We start from the raw sequence: 18,559 nt of genomic DNA on the forward strand, positions 1-18,559 counted from the left end.
GTACTGGTAAATGTGTTGGGCTTACTTTGAGAATTGCCTATCTTTATATAATGGTGGTTATGAACTTCACAGTATGTGAGACCTTAACTAAGATCTTATGAAGGACATACCCTGTGAGATTACTGAAATTTTCCCTTTGAAAAGAAGTTCTCCTCCTCCAGTATCTGGAAAATTCCCCATAGCATATAACTGTGTTCTGTGCTGCACCACACTAATGTTTTAAAAACCCTACTGAAAGTATTGTGCAGACAGACACTTGACACTCTGGATTTTGGAGCTGATTAGATTTTTTAAAATATTTTGTTTCATATCACTCGGCACATTTTTCGGCTCTAGCTTTCGAGGTTTTGCGATGACACTGGCATGCCATTCTCAACAGCCATTTCAATCCAGAACAACACATAATGAATGAAGCAAAGGTTGGGGGTGTGTAGCAATAATTTTACTTAGAAAATATTTGCTATGAAACAGAAAAACAAAAGGGAAATATGTCTCTTACTTGTAGTACTGCTTGCACTCCAGCTTGTATACCTTGTTCAATGGCATCCAAGTCAGATATTTTATGGGGAGCATCCTGATAGCAGTCATTTCTAGTCCAACTTGAATTTCGCACAGGACCAGAATTATTCATAGTTTCCTAACATACACACAAAAATAGGTGTTTTTTTCTTTCCAATTACTTGTTTATTTAAGATATTTCTATCCTACTTTTTCAGCTATGCCCAAAGTAGCTCACAAATACGGCCATAGAACAAGCAACAAAATGAAAATAGTATAAAACTTCAGTAGCTCCCAAAGAAAGCAACATACACATGCTTACATAGATAAAGTCTAGATTCAACACATTTCTTTAAGTTGGACAGCTATAAATGGGCACTGCTTGAATGGTTCCTCTTACAAACTAGAGGCAGTGAATGAATGTATTCAACCACATAAACAATGTTAAAATCCTACCGATCAGTTATTTGGAGGGAGAGTAGAGAGCTGGATTCTAGTCTGCCCATTCTCCACCTCCCATGGCCCAAAATACTGAAACACAGAATTTCAGCTTTATTATTAAGGTCTACAGGCATACAAGGCCTATTGCGAATTTTCCGTTTTATTATGGAGGGCATTCTTTTCAATTGAAAAATACCTGCCTTTATTATTAGGCAGGGTAAAAATTTTACCAATTCCAGGGAGAAAGTGCACACTGTTTTCCCAGAAAGAAACTAAGAACATCGGGAGTTCCTCAGCTTTTGTATTATGGCTTAGTGAATATGAGACCTGTTACACTACACATCTCTTACATGGAGATCCATTTCAAAATGCTGCTGAGATTACTGCCCTGCTCCAATAGCGAGCCATTATTCCTTGTGATGAGCATTTCCATTAAGCCACTATGCATTCCTAAGCCATCTACAGTCTCTCAAAACTTTTTGCCCAAGGATAATAGAATCATGCAAAGAAAGCCTCCAACAGTATTACCAGACATGTCTGAACAGAATCATGAGAACCATGCCCTAATATTAAGCATATGCCATTTCCCCCTGATGAACTGGATTTGGATAAAAGGAGAGAAACACCACCTTTTGCAATCTGTGAAAGCATCGGGTTAACATGAGGTAGGTTTCAAGGATTCTTGTCCCCAAGAAAAATAAACAGATGTAGGTTATAGGTCTTTACTATAACTCCTCATACCATAGAACCCATTCCCAAATGAAACATTACCCTTGCATTTCATCCAGACAAGAATGAAAGAACATGAAAGATACTTCAGACTTGGCCAACCTGAAAAATCAGCAGTGGCTGAACATAGCCTAACTCAAACAGGACACAGTATCTTATTCCAAGACACTGAAATGCTGGACAACACATCCAGTTACCATGTCAGATTACACAGGGAAGCCACTGAAATTCATAAACATAAATACAATTTCAACAGGAAAGAAGAGAGTTTAAAAATAAATAGGGCATGGTTTCCTGTCCTGAAAAACACAAAATGCTCTATATCTTACAACAGCACTACAGAAAATTAGAATTTCAACAGCCAATCCATATGCAAAAGAACCTCCTCAGGAAAGCTCCTCCATTAGCATGTCACAGCCTGGGAAACTCCTACAAGATAATGACTCAGCCCTACCCCACCTCGCTGAGTAGATATAACTTACCTGCCTACCATTTTTCTTCTCATATTGACACAGAGTACTCCATCCTTCTGTGTTATACCTCTGAGGATGCCAGTTACAGCTGCTGGCGAAACATCAGGTACTACAATGCCAAGACCACGGCCATACAGCCCGGAAAATCTACAAGAACTAATGAACTCCGGGCATGAAAGCCTTCGACAACATACTTTTCTTTTGCTTACATTATTCTGTAAAGCATCATATAAACTAAAGAAACAATATGAAAATCATCATCAGAAACCCTCTATTGAGGGATAGATACAAGAAAGATATGACAAGAGGTTTTGAAGACCAAAATAATGAACTTGACAAGATCTGGCTATCCTCGAATGATAAATTAGTACAGAAACTATATAGATTTCTGCTAAGGGATTATGAACAGGATGAAGAAATTAAATCTTTAATGATCACTTGGATGAAAGATATAGGAAAGGAATTAGAGGAAGAAAAATGGGCTGGTATATGGAAGTCAGTCAAATATATGAGAGCGGTAGCATATAAAGAGAACGTTTATAAAATGTTTCATAGATGGCACTGGGCTCCAGACAAGCTAGCCAAATGTTATGAGGGATATCCAAACCGGTGCTGGAAATGTAAAGAGTGTAAGGGGACTTTCTATCATATGTGGTGGGAATGTGACAAAATGCAAAGTTTCTGGAAGATGGTTAGAAAGGTAATTCAAGAAAGCCTGGGGAAAAATCTAGCGCTAAAACCCGAAATATACCTGCTAAATATGATACCGATAGAATACAACAAACAGGATGCGTATGTATTAAGCTATATTATAACAGCAGCTAGACTGCTAATAGCTCAAAAATGGAAAGCTGAAGTTATACCTACAAGGGAAGAATTAATACATAAATTACTGGAACTAGCTAGAATGGATAACTTAAGTCTAATGATACAAAATAAAAAAGAAAAGGTACACGAAAGGAGGTGGGAAAAAGTATATATGTGGATAGAAAAACTGATAGAAAATTAGTAACCCCAACTTGTAAAGAAAAAACAAGAAATGAATGACTCTGATTTATATGTAACTTGAACAGATGAAATGTTTGTATATATAAAGTTCAATAAAATAAAAAACTGCTTAAAAAAAAAAGAAGAAGAAGAAGAAACCCTCTATTGAGTGAACTGACAGCTCTCTGAAAAATTCCATTGCTTAAGAGCAGTAGTGCCACAGGCTGAATGGGCGTTCATATCAAGCTGATTAGGACCCAATTTAAGTTCCACATAAGGAACAAAGCATAATCAGCAGACTAAGAAAGGCTGCTTCCATCAGGAATCTAAGAATCTGGATGAAATAGCATTTAATTCTTTCACTTTGAGTGCTATAAATAAAGAACCACTCTTTCTACCAACCCTTCTGCCACAACAACTTGGTAGAATCCCTTTCTTCTTAGCACTGTTAGCTGTGATTCTGGCCACACACCTTTCGCTTAGTTTAAGAAGCAACCTGATTATATCAGACAAAATATCAATGCAATTGCTTGCCAATGATAACGCTAAATTTGTAAATAACTTTATGGAAAAGTGGTTTGTGTTTTTTTAATATATTACTGCTTGTCAACCCCGAACATTTACTTTGCCTCAGAAATATAAGGATTTTGCTTTCTACTAGCATCTTATAGAATGTTAGGTTTATGTTGTTGTACTGTTATATGTTATAAGTTCATGTGGTCTCCTGTTGAAAATATCACACTATATGTAATGGAAAATGTTAGTTAAAAATCAATAAAAATTGTTAATAATAAAAAAGAAGCAACCAAGCAGCCAGTTGGTAGGACGACTGCCTCTAACCCTGGTGGTCTGATTGCTTTCTTCAACTACCTTAATTCTCACCAGCTGGAAGACTTCTGTCTGGGGAGGGGACACTTTCCCCATGGCTGTTAAACAGAGGAGGATGTACAGCTTATCTCCCCGAGTCTTGTAAAGTTGTCTCCTGTGCAAATGGTGAAGACCTAGGAAATTCACTCTGCACTGTCTTGATTCCAAAAGAGCCACTCGGCATGGAAGATGATGCTCTGTGGTGACAAGAGGCACCACTGCCTTTTCAATGGGCACTCTCAATGAGAAGCCTGGCCAAACGGAAAATGAACTGACTTAAGAGCTCCAGGATTTGAAATGCTGCTGCTCAGGCACTAGGCAGTGCCATCTGAACAGCCTGTCCCCACCAAGGAGATAGAAAAGCTAAAAGCTACTGGTCTTTCCTCCAGAACCGGGTCATGAAGAGTGCTTTAAATAGGATTTAAACAGGCAGCACTAGGACAACTTCTATTTTATGTAGAAAGAAGGCGGTGAAGGTACACTAACACAAACAAACATTAAAAGCAGCATCTACTTTGAAAGACATATCTAAATAAGCGTTCAAGTGCTTTGGTGGAATATCATTTGATGAATGCCAATAGACCATAGCAGGTAGTTGCAATCCTACATTTCATTATCCCTACCCCCCCCAACCCGGTCTACATTAAAAGAAGCTACTATACAGAAAGAAGGTAAATACATTTACTACTTTGGAAAGCTAGCAATCAAGTTCATCAAGTTCAAGGAATTTTAATATTTCACCTCCTCTAATTCATTCCCCTTCTCCAATGAATTATGTTCCACCATGTTTTCATCACAATCTGTGTTTGAAGAGGACACTATTTCTTCTGGATCTTTCATAAATAAGGGCTTCTCCTCTTGTTGGATCCACTCCTGATACACTTTCACCACTTTCCTCATAGCTGCTGCTTCACATACTGGCAGTAAAAATGCCTAGCAGGAAAAAATTGTAGCATTTATTACAAAACAGACGCTCTATGCTACAATTATAGGTTCGTGCACTTCACCCTTCTCAACTGGTTAACTCAGCAAGATGGCTGACACAGAGAATATAGCTCTGCCTCAGAATAAGTTCACAGTGGGGTTAGCTCTACTGCAGGAAAAGGACTGTTTTAGGCCTGTCTCTGGTGATGAGCAGACCTGTAATAGTTTAGTCTGACTCTTTGTTTGTGAGAGGATCTGACTTGGTGCTTAAGAACATAAGAGAAGCAATGTTAGACTGATCCAATGGCCCATTCAGCCCAACACTCTGTGTCATACAGTGGCCAAACACCAGTTGCCATCAGGAGGTCCACCAGCAGGGCCAGAACTCCAGAAGCCCTCCCACTGTTGCCCCCCCAAGCACCAAGAACACAGAGCATCACTGCCCCAGACACAGAAAGTAAGATTCCCATTACTCTTTTCCACTGCTACAGACAGACTAACATGGCTACTCATCTTGATCTGCCCCAGACAGAGTGTTCCATCTATACCTTACGGCTAATAGCCACTGATGGACCAATGCTCGTTATGTTATACTAATCCCCTCTTGAAGCTGCCTATGATCCCTGGCCCTAAAGACATCTGGCTGTCCTTGACCAGAGCCAGGGCCTTCTCAGCCCTGGCCTGGTGGAATTCTCTACCAAACAACATCAGGGCCCTGTGGGATTTTAATGAAATTCTGCGGGGACTATAAGGCAGAGATGTTCCACCAGGCTTTTGGTTGAGGGTAGCAACAGGCAATAACATCATTAGCATCCTCCTTTTCCTTCCATCTCACTCCCCCTCCCTCCCTATCCTGCTTGCAAGGCAGCAAAACGGTCCAGAACTGGTCAACAGTAACTATTAATGCTATCTGGGGATTAATTTTAAGTTTGTAATATTATCTAGTTTTTTAACTTGTGATGATATATTTATGTGTATTTTTATTGATGTAAATTGACAAGAGCCCTGTGTATTCAGTGATTGGGCGATTCATAAATCTAAAGCAGAAATAAAAAAAATAAATATGGTTGTAGCTGCCACCACTTTCTGTGGCAGTGAATCCCACATTGATTACTCTTTGGGTGAAGAAGTATTTCCTTTTATTTGTTCTAAACCCTACTGCTCATTCATTTCATTGAGTGCCCATGAGTACTTGTATTGTGAGAAAGGGATAAAAGTAATTTTGTAAACCTCTGTCATGTCACCCCACAGTCATCGTTTCGCCAAGCTAAAGAGCCCTAACCTCTTTAACCTTATTCATATGGAAAGTGTTCTATCCCCTTAATCATTTTAGTTGCCATTTTCTGCACTTTCCCAACACTAAAATATTTTTTGAGGTGTGGTAACCAGAACCGTACGCAATATACCAAATAAGGCCGCACCACAGTGTTAATTTTGTTGTTGTTGAGTCTGACTCTTCACAACCCCATGGACCACATCACGCCAGGCCCTCCTGTCTTCCGCCATCCTCCAGAGTTTGCTTAATTTCATGTTCGTTGCATCGATAACACTGTCTAACCATCTCATCCTTTGCCGTCCCCTTCTTCTTTGATCTTCAATCTTTCCCAGCATCAGGGTCTTCTCCAGTGAGTGCTCCCTTCTCATTTGGTGGCCAAAGTATTTGAGTTTCAGCTTTAGTGTCCGGCCTTCCAGGGAACAGTCAGGGTTACTTTCTTTTAGGATTGACTGATTTGATCTCCTTGCAGTCCAAAAGACTTCTCCAGCACCAACTCTCACAGCCATGCATTACTACTGGGAATGCCATTGCTTTGACAATACGGACTTTTGTTGGCAGGGTGATGTCTGTACTTTTTATTATGCTTTCTAGGTTTTCCATAGCTTTCCTCTCAAGGAGCAGGCTTCTTTTAATTTCATGGCTGCAGTCACCATCTGCAGTAATCTTGGATCCCAGGAACGTGAAGTCTGTCAGTGTTTCCATGACATCCCCTTCTATTTGCCAAGGAGTAATGGGGCCGGATGCCATGATCTTAGTGGGGTTTTTTTGTTCATCAGTGTGCCTACTGATTCTATTTTCAATAATGGATTCCATCAACTTACCTGTTATCTACATTAGACAGACCAGCCTATAATTTTCCAGATCTCCTCTGGAACTTTTTTTATTATGAGGGTTACATTCACTACCTTGTAGTCCTCAGGAATGCAGGCAGATTTTAATGACAGGTTGCATATTTTTGTCAGGAAATCCACATTTCAGTTCTTTCAGAACTCTTAGATATATGCCATCTGGGCCTGGTGATCCATCAGCTTTTAATTTGTCCATCAGTCATAGGACCCCCTCTCTTATGACCTCAATCTGACTCAGGTCTTTCAACACCCCTTCCAAAATTGGTGGTTCTGGACTCGGCAAGCACCTCCCATCTTCGACAGTGAAGACAGAGGCAAAAAATGTCAGCTTCTCTGCCATTTCCCTGTCATCCCTTAGTAATCCTTTTAGTCCTTGGTCATCCAAGGGCCCCACTGCTTCCCGGGTTCGTTTTCTGCTACTAATGTATTTGAAGAAACTTTTATTGTTGGCCTTTATGTTTTTTGCAATATGTTCCTCATGGGCCCCAGTCACACGGGCCGGATATCGCGCAGAGGGTGGGGGTGGCTGTTTGCCCTGGGGCAAAAAAACACGCGGTTGCGCGATCAGACATCCCGTGAAGGTTCTGTGGAGGTCCCGTGGGTAGGGGGGAGGTGCCAATCACAGGACAATCCTGCGGCGTGGCAAAGAAACAGCGCGGTGCGGCAAACGGGGTTTTTTTTCTGTACACCAAAGTATGCGCATGCTCCGTTGGGTGCTTGTGCGCATCCATGTAGACTTGGGGGAAAAAACCCTTTTTGCAAGGGGACATGGGCGGGCACCGGATGCCACCGGAAATGCGATCAGACACCCGCCCTTGCCCCGCGGTTACCAGAAACTAGTACCTCGGAGGTACTAGTTTTTTACCCCGCATCTTCGGCGAGAAGCCTCGGGTGAGTCACAGGAGCTCTACGCTTCCAAGATGTGGCGGTGAGATCGCACCCGGAAAATCCGCCTATCTTCCGTCTCTCTAGCGTGGCTAATGTTCCATGTGACCGCAGCCATAGACCCTTTTTGCCTGTCTTATCAGACTTGCCTGTGCTCCCTTTTATCTAACTCACTCAGACCAGCCTTCCACTGCTTAAAGGAATCCTTCGTACTTTTTACTGTTTCCATTACTTTGTTCATTAACCATACAGGCCTTTTTAAATCCAATTGTACCTTTCCTAACCTATGGTATACATTTTATCTGAGCTTCTAGGATTGCAGTTTTAAATAGTCTCCAAGCTTCCTGAAGGGATTTGATCCTCCTTACCTTTCCTTTCAGTTTCTTATTCACAAGCCCCATCATTTGAGAGAAGTTACCTCTTCTAAAGTTAAATGTCATTGCGTTGGTATTTTTTGGCAGCTCCCTATTTACACAAATGTTTTATTTATTCATTCATTAAATTAGATTTTTAGGCCACCCTTCCCTGCAAGCAGGGTTTTATTAGCCACAAGGTATAGATAGGAACTCACAGTCTTGGGGCATGGGGGGGGCAACAGTGGGAAGGCTTCTAGTGTCCTGGTCCCACTGCTGGACCTGATGGCACCTGGTATCTTTGGCCACTGTGTGACAGAATGTTGGACTAGATGGGCCATTGGCCTGATCCAATACTGGCTTCTCTTATGTTCTTATGTTCAGGGTGGCTAACAATAGAAAAGGTATACAATAAAAAATTAAGTTAAAAAACTAACAATAAATGCACAACACATACTACACCAATAATATGATTAAATCGTTCCAAGATGGTGGTTGAATCATTCCAAGATGGTAAGAATTTCAGTTTTCATGTTTTTCTGGACCCCCCCCCCCTAAGGGGGACGGCTTGTAAAGACTGAAGAGTATGAGAGTGCCAGACTACAAGCCGTACCATCGCTGTCCTCAACTGAATGCCTGGTGGAATATTTCTGCTTTACATGCCCTGTAGAAAGGTAACAAATCCCACAGGGCATGGATGATCTCCAGGAGAGAGTTCTACCAGGTAGGCTCCAGGGCCAAAAAAGCCCTGGCTGAGGACAGCCAGATCTCTCTTGGGCCACGGGCCATCAGGAGGTTCTTGCTTCCCGAGTGTCATGCTCTTCTTGGGGCATACTGGGAGAGGTGGTCCCAAAGGTATGAGGGTCCCTGACTGCTAAGGGCCTTAAAGATCAAAACTTAATAACATTATGGTCACTGTTCCTTACTGGCGCTATCACATTTATATCTCTCACCAGGTCTTGAGCATGACTTAGGACCAAGTCCAGAATCGCCTCTCCCCTAGGAGGTTCTGTGACCATCTGCTTCATGGCACAGTCATTGAGAGTATCTAGAAACCCAATCTCTTTCTCCTGACTTGAACACATATTGACCCAATCAATGTGTGTGTAGTTAAAATAACCTATTACGACAGTTATTTTGTCTGGCTGTTTTCCTTAATTCTTTGGCTATTTTTAAATCATCCTCTAACCTTTGATCTGGTGGGCGATAACAAACTCCCAAACAAATTTAGAGTCCAGTGGCACCTTTAAGACCAACAAAGGTTTATTCAAGGTAGGAGCTTTTGTGTGCATGAACACTTTTTCAAATACATTGGAATGGAAGGTAGAGTTCAAAATTATAGACAGAGGCTGAACAGCAAATTAACACGCAACATAATGAAGATGTTTTAAGATACGCAAAAACAAAACTAAATAGCAAGCTAAGGTTTTAACGTCAACAGTTGTTTTGATTTAATTAAGGGGGGAAAGGACAGTAAAGCAATAAATATGTCAAAACAGGGTATCTTTTCTAATTGTGGGAAGTAAACTGAGACTGTCCTTTCATCTCCTCTCAGGTGTGGACGTAACTTAACAGTATTTTTTCTTTATTTTTTGAAGTGGGTGCAGTGTTATGTCAGTACAACATTCCAATATTCCTTGCATTACATTCAGTATTCTAATATACTATTCTGGAAAAAAAATACACTAAGATACTGGACTGTATACCCTCTCTGACATACAAAGCCACTCCATATCTGACCCTTCCCTCCCTATTCCTGACCCTTCCCTCCCTATTCCTTCCAATACAATTTATATCCAGGAATCACTGTATCCCACAGATTTTCCTCATCCCACCAAGTTTCTGAAATGCCCACAATGTCTATATTTTCCTCTGATAATAAGCATTCCAGCTCCCCCATTTTACCTTGGACACTTTTAGCATCTGCATATAAACATCGATATTTTCCCAGATATGTTAGGCCTGCAACCTTCCTCTTGTGTCCTCTAGACCTTGCCAGGCAGTCAATATCGTTTGTCACCCTCTCAGTGGCCAGCCCTAATTCATTTCCCTGTAGAACAGTAACAGCTATCCTTTCATCTCTCTGAGATGAACCATCCCGAACCAGAGACATTTAATCTCCTGTCGGCTTTCCCCCAATATTCAGTTTTAAAACTGCTCTGCCACATTTTTAATTTTGAGCGCCAGCAGCCTGGTTCCTTCTCAGGACAAGTAGAGTCTGTCTCTTTTGCACAGGTCTTGCTTGTTCCAAAAGACATCTCAGCGCCTAAGGATCAAATCACCAAGAGCCCCCTCCCTCCCTCCCTCCCTGCAAAAGGATACCTGTTCACCAACTGCAGAAGGGGTCCCTTATAGGGGAACATTCCCCCTTTCTTCAGCATAGTGCTTGGTGTTCCCATGACCCTCATGCTCGTTTACAGCTGCGGGGCTGCCACTCTTGGAGTGGGACACAAGTCCCTGAGAGTCTTATTGGTGTGCCTAACTGTCTGTCTCTGCTTCTCCAGGTCAGCCACCTTGGCCTCAAGGGTACAAACTCGTTCCCTGAGAACTAGGAGCTCCTTGCACTGAGCACACACCCATGACTTCTGTCCAGCTGGCAGACAGTCATACATTTTACTCTCAGTGCAATACACTGGATAACCCCCAAACCCCTGCTGGCATTCTACCTTCATAATTTATTTAATTCCCCTTTTTATAGATTGCCTAATTATATAGATTTGTTTGTGAAAGTCTGCTTATCCTATTGGAGTAAGGCTTAGGCTGTAGAAACGTGTCTGAAACAACCTGGTTCAAATGAAAAGCCCTAAATGATAAAAGGCTGAAATTATAAAAGGCATTCAAAGGTAGTTTAAGGTTTAAAGTCTGCATTCTGATACATTATTATTTTTTGGGGGGCCCTGGAGATTTTTTATTGCATTTTTTAATAGACTACAAACTACAGCGAAAAATTGGGAAGGGGTAACTACATCTAGGGAGAAAGGAAAGAAAACCACTAATAACTAAAACCCCAAGTATAGGAGATCATAACAACAGCTTATATAAATGTTAATCTTAAATTGCTAGTATTACTTTGAACATAGTCAGTTATGCTAAATTATTTATCTTTTTATCCATTGATTTAACTGTTTAAGAGAACCCCCAGAGCATCCCATAATAAAACTAAGATTTTAAGACATAATTCAGAGTCCTTCAGCCTTCATTTTGTCTTGTCTTTTCTAATCCTCAATTTATATGTACGTTTGGGGGCAGCCGCCCCCTTATCAGAAAGAGAGTCCTCGTCGGAAGACACAGAGTCTAATTCACCACTGAATTTGCTGTCATCTTCTTCCTTCTCGACCTCGGCTGTCTCTCCCAGCTGCACTCTCAGGAACTCACGTGCTTTGGAGACAGAGTCAATCTTTTCTTTTTTATCTTGTAGTTTGAAAATGACTCCTTCTGGAATCAACCATCTGTACACAATGTTGTTTGTTTGTAGAAAAAGGATTAAGTCTTTATATTTCTTTCTCTTTTGCCTTATTTCAAATGGGATGTCTTTTAGAATCCTGATGATATTGTCCCCGATTTTCAAGGGTGTTCCTGTAGTTGCTTTCAGGATAGAATCCCTCACATGCCTCTTTGAGAATCTGACCACTATTTCCCCAGGTAGATTATTATTTTTGATGTACACGGAATAGGACCTGTAGACCACATCCATTTTGCTTGCAAGATACTCTGCTTTCAAATCTGTAACTGGGGATAATGCTTCACTCAAGAGTTGCTTTAGATTCTCTCCTTTTCATTCTGGGACCCCTTGAAACCGTAGGACCAAATTTGCTTTCTCCATTTGCAGCTGTAAAAGTTGTGATTCTTCCGAAGCTTGTTTCTTTTCCAGCTTTTGCACCTTCTTCTTGACTTTTTTAGTGTTGGCGTCCATTTCCTTCACCTTCTCAGCCTTTTGCTCCGTTATTTTAAAAGTCTCAGTCAGTTGGAGCTGCTGAGTTGCAAGGTTCTGGTTTAGAGTTGTCGGCTGTTGTTTGATGTTAGTCATCTGGTCCAGCAGAGGGCGCAAGGAGTCTGCCAACATTTTGGAGAACTCAGTGACCTCTTCCGGTCAAGGGCTCATGTTCCACGCTGGTTTCACTTTTGCTGGTTTGTCTTTCTCTGCCCTCTTCCCCGCCATCTTTATGGATTGTTTACTTTTACGCAAACTTGCTAAAGTCTCTGAAATAACGCCCATATGCTTATCCACGCTCTGGTAAGTCTCTCAAAACACATTTCAACGCTTTTTCTTCCGCTCCACCCTTCGTATTTCATTGTTTAGTTCATGCGCATGGCAGGCCCCCCTCCCCCGCTTGCTTTTTTCGCCATTCCCAGGGGGTAGCCTTTTTTTAAAAAGATGATCCAAACAAAGTAAGGAAAGCAATCCCAAATGCTTTCATTTACTTAAAATCATTTGGCAGAGAATTCGACACTTTAATGGTGGTCTGGGCCTGGCTGGGGCAATGGCATGCGTGCCCACACAGAGGCCTCTGAGTGCCACCTCTGGCACCCGTGCCATAGGTTCGCCACCACTGCTGTATGGGAACCTCTCAGGGAATGTGACAAAGGCCAAATGGCTCCCTGGCCAATAGAACTGTACTGCCTTTACTGATCCCTTATTTTTTGCAATCAACTCAAAACCCCACTTCAGATGTTATACCACAGGAGATCCCAAGTTCAAATCTTACCTTAGAAGTGAATTATTTCAGATTCAGTATGTTTACCCCACACCTCACTCCCAATTTGCAACAGGGGGAAAATACACACTGGACTTCTTTATAGTACAGCCTCATTTTCTTCCTGATAATTTTTTTCTTCATGTTTTCTACCATGATAATGTTTTTCTTCATGTTTTCTACCATGTTTTATCTGCTTTTCCATTTCCTTTACCTGTCTATTTGACTCTCAGGCAGCTGTCCTCCTTTATCATCACTCCTGTTTCGCTGTCCACTTTCATCTCAATAACATACATTCCTTTATCCTTACATCATTTCCCAGACATCCATTAATTCCCTGTCTCAGACTTTTGTCTCATACACCAAATTCCCATTTGCCAGGATGTGCTAATTATGACCCCATACTTCAGCCACTCTGTCCCTTAGCTTGGACCTTATCCCACAAGTTCTTGCCCCTTCTGTTCTGAGACTGTGCAAGGATTTTCCTTTCAGCCACTGTCACTCATTTCAATTTGCAGATTTTATATGGCCATAAACATTCAGAGGCTGATAACTGACAGATAAAATGTTTATGAAGATTCAACAACACTACCATTGGCTCAACCAACAGAAGCCAGAGGCTTCACTGCTACTACTAAAGGTAACCATCATAGGCATCCAACACAAATCTCTTATTTATTTAGTAAAACATTTATACTGCAACTTTCCCCATAGGTCTTTACACATTACATAGACAATTAAATTCTGCAGTTTTGCCTCTGATTTAAACAGTAACTGAATAGGAGTTTATATTCATGAACACCACATTGCTGTACGAATTACTGGAATAGTACAAGTGAGGCACTTTGAACATTCTAAAACGAATGCTAAGATTAAGAAAAATGTTAACGTATAGACCTAAGCAAACATTTTTCAAAACAGAATTTACCTGACGAAAGATTTCTGTAAGAAAGTTAACGTTACTTCTCTTAGAAGAAAAAACTTTGCGGACTATTTCAATGTCGGTGAGATGTTCTTCATCAATACTGCAAAGGCTGGAGGAACTAGGTTCTCTCTCTGTTAGAGTGCTTGTGTTAGAATGAGATTGTTCAGGCTCTGCACTTCTATCAGGTCTATCAGTACTGTCGTTTTTGCTATCTTCTCTAGAAACCAGGCTAGCAGCTGCCCTCTGAAACCAAAAAGGACAAGACAAATAATTCTTCAGGTTGGCTTTTACTGTGATGGTGTAACAATACACAGTGCAGAGCTGGAGCACAGTACAAGTGTTAAGTCCCTCAAGCATCTACTGTACTGCAGTGGCTAAAAGTACAATTTGTGAGTCAGGAAATCCCCAGTTGAAATCTAACCTCAGAAGTGAATTCTTTCAATCTCAGCTTGCTTACCCCACACCTCATCCCTGACTTGCAACTGAGGAAAATACACACTGAACTTCCTTTTGGAGCTATTGTAAGAATTACTAAGATAGAACAATTTTGATATATTTATTTTCATCACTGTTTCCCCTGGAATTAAACCCAAACAAATGGTGACCCTATAAACTAAGCTTGTTATTCCAGTTTGGTCCTTACATCTGTCAAACAATTTTAATATGCTGCATGCTAATTTGCTGCTCACCCTCTGCCTATATGTATGGACTTATATGTACCTGAAGAAGTGTGCGTACACACAAAAGCTTATACGTTGAATAAAACTTTGTTGGTCTTAAAGGTGCCACTGGACTCAAACTTTGTTCTTGAGATAGAACAAGTGGGGCACTTTAAATATCCTAAAGAAAATGCTAAGATTATTGTACCACTTCACCCAAAATGGCTCTCTGTGCTTCCAGAATTGGGGGCCTGATGGAACTCTCTCTCTAAACACATATAAGAAGATCTTATTACACAGTGTTGTGGTCCATAAATGTTGGCTAGCCTTGTAAATCAGATTAAAATATGTCCACCATGACCTCCTTCTCACCCTGTTCTAGTGTGACATCATACTGAATTCAAAGACACTTGGAATGCTTCAGATGGGCAAAGAAAGGTCAGTTAATTACCCAGCATTCCTACCTAGTACCAAGCTCAGGAAGATGGCAGAGGTTTCTTCCTATATCTCCACTGCATTTCAGGGGCACTCAGTGATTACAAGATGCAGCCTGAGGATCATGGATGCTCTACACCTCTGCCCTCCTCTCTCCTCCAAGTAAGAGCTCATAGTTACGAAAGAAGGGAGGGACACTTGCTGTCGCAAGCAAATCAATGGGCTTCTGTCACAGTGTGGTGGGAAGGATTATAAATAGTGAGTGTAATGGACAGAGTACTAGATAACCTGGGTTCAAATCCCCATTCAGTTAAAATTCACCAGGGAACCCTAGTCAATAACTCAGTCTAACCTACCTCTGGCTACAAGTTTGAACCTTGCATGCCATTCTAATGTATTTGATAAAGTGTGCGTGCACACGAAAGCCCATACCTTGAATAAACCTTTGTTGGTCTTAAAGGTGCCACTGGACTCTAAACTTGTACTACCTCAGAGTTCTTGTGAGGATAAAGGGGGCAGGAGTGAAGAGCCACTGTATGTTGCCCAGAGCTCCTTTGAGGAAGGGTTGCCAGCCTCCAGGTGGGGCCTGGAGATCTCCCAGAATTACAACTGATCTCCAGAGTACAGCAGTCAGGTCCCCTGTAGAAAATGGCTGTCTTGGCAAGACTTTATGGCATTATAGGCTGTTGTGCTCCCTGCCCTCCCCAGCCTCCACCCTCAAAGTCTCAAGGAATTTCCCAGGCCGGAGATGGTAAACCTAAAACTGAAATAAATATATACAGAGAGAACAATGTCTGCTTCTTCCCTACTTACTCCTCCACCCCTTATCTCCTTCTTGGCTCTACCTGAATATTCTTTGGCACGATTTCACCCTCCATTCCAGGAATTTGAGGTCCTGCATGAGGTTTTGGCTCAAGCCAGAAAGACACCAACCACCGGATGACAATTACGCGAGCCTTAAGAAAAGGTTCCTTTGTGCAATATATTGCTTCATTGGTTTCAGCATCTTTCTTTATCATGATATAATGTGGCTTTGGTCTCATTTGTGGCATCTCTAAAGGGAAGAAAATGTTCAAGTGATAGGATAAAAAACAAACAGATCAAAGCTCAAACACACTTTTGAGATTGCTGGACACTTGAAATAATTAAAATTTCATAATCTTCATTCTTTATGATTTGTAAAATACAATTACTTGACAAAACATAATTGTGATGGACAGCTTCCAGTTCTGCCCTCCAAGCGTCACAGCCAATCCCTGATTCTAGACTAGAGTGTACATAAATTCCTAGAGTTCCCAGCCAGTGAGGGGCTGCAAATTCTCAGTGGGAGGTTCTAAGGGGGGGGGAAGAGTAGCTGAGACAAGCTGTCAGGCAGATATAAAGAGAAGCAGGCACTAGATAGGACTAGGCATTCTGTGTTAGGCAGGCTAGTCTGTCTTAAGGAAGCAATAGGTTGGGGATCGATAAAGGATTAAGGGAGAATCCTGAGACAACAGCTAATCTTGTTGTCAGGCTCTGAGACACAGGGTGACCAGCCTGGGGAAGTGTAGGGACTAAAGAGAAAGGTCCACACTTCCAATATCACTGTGGTAAAAACAGCAGTGAAAGGATTAGAGATTCCAGTGTTTAGTGAGCCCTTCCTAGATAAAACTGCCCCATTTCTCTCACTGGGAGAAACAGCCTGTCAGTTCTGTAACCATAGGGGCACATGTGACATTGTAATGGCTCTGAAGAGAAGTGCAGCCCAGCTTAAAGGTGAAAATAATTACACTTTACAATAATTTATTTGTTGACCAAAACAAGCTGTGTAACCTTCTACTAAAGAGATAAGAAACTCGTTGTGTTGTTAAAACCAGGGTTCTGTGTCAGTCAAAAAAGGAGGAAGAGAGGGAAAGCATAAATCGTCCTGAAACCCGGTTTACCAACCACAGGTCAATACAGTAACTGCAGCAAGTTATCCAGCTTTCTTACTATCAACATTTAGCTTTACTTTTTTGCTTTCTTTTTTTTTTCAAATAACATTTTTTATTTTGTAAAACAGCAGTAAACATACAAAACATTTAACACTTTACTACCATAGAACAAGGCTTAGCTATAAAGTAACACTTAGAAAATACTTATTTGGTTACATATGATGAAATACTTCATAGTACTTTGAAGGAACTGTGAATTTAGAAGGCACAGCATTAAACATAAACTCTAGAAAGGGAAACCATTTCAAATGAAGATTCGATTTCTTATGAGGAATATTGGCTGTGGCGATTACATCCGATATTTTATCCATGATATAGTAGTCCCATATTTTCAAGCGCCATGAGGATAGCAGCAGTTTACTATCAACATTTAGCTTTACTGACCACTTACCAACATGCATTTATTGTGTACTACACTCTGCTAGCCAGCCACTAAGCATTGTGATGGGTAGAAGGGATGATATAGAACCCTACCAATCACACTAACAGTTAGGATTCTCAGACCCCCACCAGGGAATCCCCTGCTCGGGGGCCCCTTCCCCCAGCACCAATCAGCTACCTAGTGGGGCGGACTCACCAGCAGCAAACTGAGGCCTATGCCTCTGTCACCGATGACACTCTAGTAATTTGAGCAAATCAAAGTAAGGCTGTAATCCTATCTACATTTACTCAGAAGTCAATTCAAATCAACAGGATTAAATCCTAAGTAAATCTCTTGAAGTTCAGGTTGTAAGATTGCAACCTTAAATTTACTCAAGAGCCAGTTTGGTGTAGTGGTTAAGTGCACGGACTCTAATCTGGGAGAACCGGGTTTCATTCCCCACTCCTCCACTTGCACCTGGCTGGATGACCTTGGGCAAGCCATAATTCTGGCACAGCTGTTCTTGAAAAAGAGCAGTTTCTGTCAGAGCTCTCTCAGCCCCACCTAGCTCACAGGGTATCTGTTGTGGGGAGGGGAAGGGAAAGGAGTTTGTAAGCCGCTCTGAGACACCTTTGGTTAGTGAAGGGCGGGATATAAATCCAATCTCTTATCTTCTCACGATTAAAGTAATGAGTAATGAAGCACTCATAATTACACTCAAAAACATCCATGTGCTCTGACCATTCTACAATTAATTCCACTCCCTTTATATAACATAAGCACAGCGACAGATCTACTCATGGGTAAACCTAACATAATACTACCTGCAGTGTTACAATCACGGGAGAAGACCTAAAATCTGGAAGGAGACAAGATATCCTGAGCCATAAATTATATTACAAAATGATGAACACTTCTCGGAGATACCAAAATAATGCTTACCAAGTATAGGGTTATATAAGCTGCTTTCCTTGCACATGTTTGGGAAAATATAAGGCAAATAATATTTCTTAAAATGTGAAAATAAGAATGAAAATCCCTTTTCTTGGTTTTCTTTGTTCTTCCATTCCAGACTTTTTACCTGCAATGAGAACACTGGATTACTTTCATTCATTTTGTAGGTAAATATAATACGGCAATATGTTCCCAGTATAAAATCTTTGAAATACAATTAATGCATTTATTTTCATTCACTTACAAGCTTTTCATTTGTTTTCTCTGTATCTTTAAC

General features: G+C 41.1%; 1 protein-coding gene across 1 annotated transcript in view; it reads right to left on the reverse strand.

Annotated features, from left to right (window-relative positions):
• LOC107118335 (ral GTPase-activating protein subunit alpha-1-like) overlaps positions 1–18,559 on the reverse strand; it is a gene marked incomplete at its 3' end in the record, with an annotated part of 88,292 nt that overhangs the window by 40,748 nt on the left and 28,985 nt on the right. The window contains exons 8-12 of the mRNA XM_015420641.1: positions 18,271–18,409; positions 15,840–16,048; positions 13,904–14,143; positions 4,737–4,928; positions 500–637 (exon numbers count right to left, since the gene is read on the reverse strand). Of these exons, the coding sequence (XP_015276127.1) occupies positions 500–637; positions 4,737–4,928; positions 13,904–14,143; positions 15,840–16,048; positions 18,271–18,409 (918 nt within the window). The remainder of the gene's footprint in view (positions 1–499; positions 638–4,736; positions 4,929–13,903; positions 14,144–15,839; positions 16,049–18,270; positions 18,410–18,559) is intronic.

Source organism: Gekko japonicus, unplaced genomic scaffold (assembly GCF_001447785.1).
Source record: "Gekko japonicus isolate JY-2015 unplaced genomic scaffold, Gekko_japonicus_V1.1 scaffold1095, whole genome shotgun sequence".
NCBI classification, from domain to species: Eukaryota; Metazoa; Chordata; class Lepidosauria; order Squamata; family Gekkonidae; genus Gekko; species Gekko japonicus.